Raw genomic sequence first — 6,318 nt, 5'->3', positions numbered from 1 at the left:
TTTTTATTCTTTTATTTTTTTTTTACGGCAGCAGAACAGCCGGACAATAGAAAACTGTTGAGCGGAGCTAGCTGTCACTGCTGGCTCCGCACAATCGTTTTCTGCTTATTTATTTTTTACTTTTTTAACTATTTTTCTGTTCTGCTCGGTCCCTCTTAGGAACTGAGCAGAACAGCCGAGCCGAATGCCGCTCAGCGGCATTCAGCTATTGACTCACTGCTGTTCGACATCTATAAGAATAGGCTGAACAGCAGTGAGTAGCCTGTCGGAGGTTCGGCTCAGCCGATCCAGATGCTGGATCGGCTGAGTCGAACTCCTTCCGCACTTCGGGTCAGCCTGAGCATGTTCGGCTGACCCGAAGCCATGCAAGGCAAGCCGATGTACGGCTGATTTCAGCCGATATACGGCTGAAATCAGCCGTACAAGCCTGAACAGTGTTCGGCTCACTTCACTTGGGGTCGGTTGTTCACTCGGCTGCCCTCGGCAGCTTAGTGAATAGACTTGTATGTGTGACAGCAAGTCTCATTCATCTGTACTCACACACGGACAGTAAATCTTTTCTAGCTCTATGACCTCAGTCTTAGGAAACCCACATTTTTCCCCAGGCAAGGTATAATTTCCTGGACCACTAGCACCCTACTTCTGATAAAGAACTACATCAAGAGAGAGAAATTCCTAGAGAGAACAAAGATCAATAGTACCAGAGGGATGTTGGAGATGCAACTCTGTCACAGAATCCATGCTTTACATGTGATGGGAATGTCTCTTGATCAAATCCCTCTATCTGGAGGTCCCTTTCCTAATTACCCAGATCTCAACCCGACTGAGTGTGAACCCAAGGTCATGTTACTTCATTATACATATAACTCGATACTGAAATATAAGCACTAGGACTGTTTATATCCCTAATGTGGACAAATCTCTTACATTTCTCCACTGGTAGTCTGAAGACCCTCTCTAACTTGCTGAGTGGCATCAGAAAGTCAAATGTATTTTCAAGATGGAGAAAACTAGGGCAATAGCAAATTACTTAACAGGAAGGGGTGGTTTGAAGGGGTAATATAAGTAGGATCTCCCAACCCTATTCCAATAAAGCTATACCAAATAAATTACTCTCCCCACCACCATTACCCTTTCAACCCTTCCTGAACTTTTCTGCACTCCCCATAGTTACCCCTATCTTGATTACCTTCTCTACTTCCTTTTCTACCCATTACCCAATTCACATAAGTACAGATTTCTCCTCCTCTTCCTCAATCACCTAGTTCAGTTAATGGGAGAATGCATCAACTCTAAAATCCATGAATGCTGAACATAGCGAATAACCCCATTAAGGTCTATAGGGCATGGGTATCGGGGTACTGACATGATTACCAATGCAAAAAAAATACAGTTCTGTGGGGTAGGGTATTTTAAAGGGACTTACATGGCAACTTTAAAAAGGCATAATTATTTTATATATTTGGGGATGTCTTAAACCTGCACATGACGTTGTACGCAGAGTACAGAGGTTGCACACAGAGAAATACACAGTACTCCTTTCCCTGCCTGCCTCTGTTTGTTGTCTTCCATATTTAGTCAATAACATCACCCAACACCCCAGTCAGTCTTGAAATTAAGCAGCTGGCCAGGGACTGCCATTTGTGATGGCAGGAACAGCAGGAGAGGATCATCATGGTAGTGGGCCATAGTGTTGGCAGGTCAGCAGTCATTGTTCATCGTGATTGATACTGGATCAATATCATTGGACCACATTATTGACCATGGTTTTTATTTACTTTCTTTTTAACATTTTTGCAAATAAGTAACAAAGGGTATTATGTAATCTTTTCTCATAGGGGTGAATATCTGGGGGCCCCTTCAATGGTCTCATCCCCACATCCGGGCCAGGAGGAAACTGCCATTTAGTAGTGGCAGACAAATAAATTGCTTTTGGCTGCATCAGCCATAGCTTTGGGTGGGTGGGCAAACTGGGCAAATCTGCTTATTTTGTGTCGGGTCCCAGTCCGTAGCACATGTCGAGTCCCGGTCCGAGCTCCAATGCGGGGACGCACACGGAGAGAGGGCATCCGCCGCCAGGTCCAGGCCGCGCAGACGACGGAGGGCCCGGCGGTTTCCGTGAGGCGTGATGTCATCGTGCTAATACGGGCCGGTGATGCCATCAAGTCGGCGCATGCGCAGTAACGCGTCCTGGCCTTTATAAGGCGCCACAGGATGCTGATTCAGTGCTGAGTGATCTTCACCCTGTGATGGATGTCCTGACCTTGCTCCTGTTCCTAAACCTAATCAACCTGTTTGTACTGGCTTCCCTCTCTGACGATCCTCTTGATTATCCTCTGTACCTTGCTGCCCGCTTGTTATCGACCCCGCTTGCCTCTTGAGGCTCCATTTGGAGTAACCCCTTGTACTTCGATTGCCCACCTGTTACTGACCCAGTCTGGCTCCTGACTTCCTGATTGGATTTACAGCACCTTCAAGCACGGCTGACTACCCCACCAGATCTCTGATCACCACTGCGACCCAGGATCCGCACCTGTGCACCCCCTGCCTGAGCACACTGTCTTCAACCCCAGTGGTCATCAGACAGGGTTGCAAGGGAGGTCCTCCTCGTCACCTCTGGCCCACACTACAACCCTAACAGTTTGTTTGACTAAACCCTGAAGTTCATCCCATTTCCTCATACATACTGCTTAACATAGGGTCAAATATCAATGCATAATACAAATAAAACACTGTATTTGTTGCTAAATTCGACACAACAAATTCTTTAAGTGTAAGTCAGGGCAAAAAAAATTTTGCAGGCTGGCTGGCAGGTTGAGGCTGGGGAATTTTTGTGTTTTGTATTTCAAAAAAATATATACAGTACATCTCTGCAATACATTTTTCTGTGTTTTATCCCTTTAATTACCCTGCAAGTACAATAACAATGACCCAATGAATAGCCAGAAATTCACTTCTTCTCTCTCCTGTGTCATTCCTGCTAACTGTTATAATTGTAAAATATATAGTGGAATCTTTATTGGCAAAACCCTAAATATATACAATATTTTCAGCAGTATTGTCATCTTTATGGCAGCTATTTTTCACAGCCATAATCTTTTGCACGATTCTAGAAATTGTTTTTCCTGTTAAGTTAAAGATGGAATATTAGCCTGATATAAATCGTCATAGTTTGGAGTCATTCTCACCCCCAAATATCTAATATTCTGGTACTCCCATCCATATGAATATTCACTCTGTAATAAGCCTTGAACCTCTTTTGATAGCAGTATATTGAAAATGTTAGATTTAGGGATATTTACTTGGAGGCCTGAGAGATTTCCAAATCTTGAGATACATTTGAACAGATTTGGCATGGAGTTAATGGCATTAGTAACAAAGAAAATAGTATCGTCCACAAACAGTGAGTTTTTTTGTTCATATCCCCCTACCTCCAGACCTTTTATATTTACATCATTGCATACTGCTATTGCCAATGGCTCGATGGCAGGGCAAATAATAATGGAGATAGCAGGCATCCCTGTTGTGTCCCTCTCATAAGTTGGAAATTTTGAAATTTGGCAACTTGGTGACTTTATATTTTATAAACACATTTGGATTTCGATACAATCCTGTCACCCATTTAATAAAATTTGGGCCACAGCCCCATTTCTATAGAATGAGAGTAAGGTATGGTCATGATATTGAAGACCTTTCAGATGTCTAATGACAATATCAACTATCAATATGTCGATATCTAGCAATATTACCAGATGCAAAAGTCTTCTTAACCGATCCATGGCCTGCCTTTTTGGAATAAACCCAACCTGGTCCATTTCAATCAAGGTATGTATCCCTTTATTCAACCTACTTGCTAGAATTTTAGAATTTTAGCTATTAATTTTACATCCTCATTAAGTCGTGAGATTGGTCTGAAATTTGACCAGTTGGTTTGATCAGTACTTGGTTTATCTATCTATCTATCTATCTATCTATCTATCTATCTATCTATCTATCTATCTATCTATCTATCTATCTATCTATCTTTGTAATACATCTCAATATTATTGTTTCAATATTATATATGTAGGTAATGTAGTGTATTTTCTTTTACTCTTTCTCAAGAATCCAATTGCTAACTATGAGACAACACAAGACATTTTCTCAGATACTTTGACAAAGATACTCATTGTGTTGGTATTTTTCTTCTTGCAGACAGTGAAAACTGCATGAAATGTTCTGATGAAGAATGGCCAAATGAGAAGAAGGATCGCTGTGTTCCAAAACTGGTGGAGTTTCTCTCTTACAGAGATGATACAATTGTTGTATTCATTTCAGCTGTCTCCATCCTCTGTTGTCTTCTGACTGGTGTAATATTGGCGATGTTTATACATTACCAGGACACACCCATTGTTAAAGCTAATAACCGGAACCTGAGCTATCTTCTCCTGGTCTCCATCATGCTGAGCTTCCTCTGTGTCTTCTTGTTCATCGGCCATCCAGTAGATGTAACCTGCATGCTACGTGTAACCTCTTTTGGTGTCATCTTCTCAGTTGCTGTCTCTTCTCTACTTGCCAAAAGTATCATGGTGTGTATTGCTTTTAAAGCCACCAAACCTGGGAGTTCCTGGAGGAAATGGATGGGAATCACATTGCCGATTTCTATCATGTCAGCGTTGTCAATGGTGCAAGTTATAATTTGTGTAACTTGGTTGTCTATATCTCCTCCCTTCCAGGATCGAGACACTCACTCTTATCTTGGAAAGATCATCATTCAGTGTAATGAGGGTTCAGTTATCGGCTTCTACTCTGTCTTGGGATATATGGGACTTTTGTCAGCTGTGAGTTTCATTATAGCTTTTTTAGCCAGGACATTACCGGACAGTTTTAATGAGGCCAAGTACATCACCTTCAGCATGCTGGTGTTCTGCAGTGTCTGGATTGCCATAATACCAGCCTATCTGAGCACCAGGGGGAAATACATGGTGGCTGTGGAGACTTTTGCTATAATAGCATCAAGTACTGGACTTCTTGGCTGTATATTTTTCCCAAAATGTTACATCATTCTGTTCAGACCTGACCTGAATACAAAAACAGGTTTGCTTGAAAATAGAGGATAATCTTTTTTTAATATATGATGACCTCTGTGGTACAACTTAACATATAATCTATAATAACTGATGAGCCAATAATGAGAACAGCGTGACATTTAAAGTTTAACATTTGATTCTCACTTTTGCTCTCATGTAGAATTATGGACACGTTGCATTTGTTGGACACCTGATCCCCTGCTGGCTTTGGTGGTCCCTCCCTCAGGCTGCTACATCAATACAGAATAATGTAGTCACTTAGCGAGGAGGAACCACAGTGACCATACTTATCTAAAACATCCTAAAGTGTCACATACCAACTTCACCCATTACTCCTTAAGAGAATAAATATTTTACTCACCACCTTCCAGAAAGGTGAAAATGTAAAAAAATAAATAAAAGCTGCCCGGAATGCATTTTTAAGTGACCAAGTCATTTTAAATATATTGGAGGTAGATGTATCTGGCTACAATAAATAATCAATTTTGCTTGGTGTATTCTAAATTCATTTAAAATATTAGCTGAAGCATGTTCTCATTTTAAGTGATACGTTTATTTTATTTAAAATGACAGATCCTGATATACCAACTTCAAAAGTAAAAAAAAAAGGTTCCAGGTGGTGACTACATAAGTAATTAACTAACCAAGGACCCTAATGTGGTGTGCATTAGACATGCTTACTCCTAAAGACTCCAAAAGGTCCTTATTAATTTGTATAACAAAGATTCACAAGAAAGTAAAGTAGAAAATTAGAAGTGTATGCACATTTTGTGATATTTTTGAAGTTTTGTTAAATAGAACTGCACTATTTCTTCTTTTCTGTAACAATAACAGTCCAATGGCACAATAGTTATACAGGTATTCCTCACTTAACGACCGAGTTCCGTTCCTACGACCAGGTCGTTAAACGGATTGGTCGTTAAGTGAGGAACTCTATACAGTACTGTACTGCATTAGTACAGTACTGTATAGCGTTGCCGAGGTACAGTAACGAACAGTGTACTGTACATCGGGCAATGAAAATACTTACCAGGACCCGCAATGAAGATCGGAGGACACCACTTCCGCCGGCGACACGGCGCACTGGCGCTGACGCGCAAGGTCGGAGGTCGATCGGCGCTCCGTCGTAAGTGCGAGTGGTCGCAAAACAGGTAAGTCGGTAAGTGAGGAACATCTGTATAATATATTTTGTACCCTTTTTATTGTAGCCCTGCATCCTCTCCAATTTTAATCCTGCCTTTCAATGTAG

At 41.3% G+C, this 6,318-nt stretch overlaps 1 protein-coding gene across 1 annotated transcript; it reads left to right on the top strand.

Annotated features, from left to right (window-relative positions):
- Positions 1 to 2,040: 2,040 nt before the first annotated feature.
- LOC108800278 (vomeronasal type-2 receptor 26-like) lies at positions 2,041 to 4,886 on the top strand (the record flags this gene model as incomplete). Its single annotated transcript, XM_018572252.1, has 2 exons — positions 2,041 to 2,152; positions 4,195 to 4,886. Coding segments are annotated over exons 1-2 (804 nt in total), but the record flags the coding sequence as incomplete, so codon positions are not given.
- Positions 4,887 to 6,318: the final 1,432 nt, after the last annotated feature.

The sequence above is a fragment of the Nanorana parkeri genome, unplaced genomic scaffold (assembly GCF_000935625.1).
Source record: "Nanorana parkeri isolate BGI_ZX_2015 unplaced genomic scaffold, ASM93562v1 scaffold1976, whole genome shotgun sequence".
Classification (NCBI taxonomy): domain Eukaryota; kingdom Metazoa; phylum Chordata; class Amphibia; order Anura; family Dicroglossidae; genus Nanorana; species Nanorana parkeri.
Note: the sequence above shows the minus strand (reverse complement) of the source record. Positions and strands in the feature narration are given on the sequence as shown.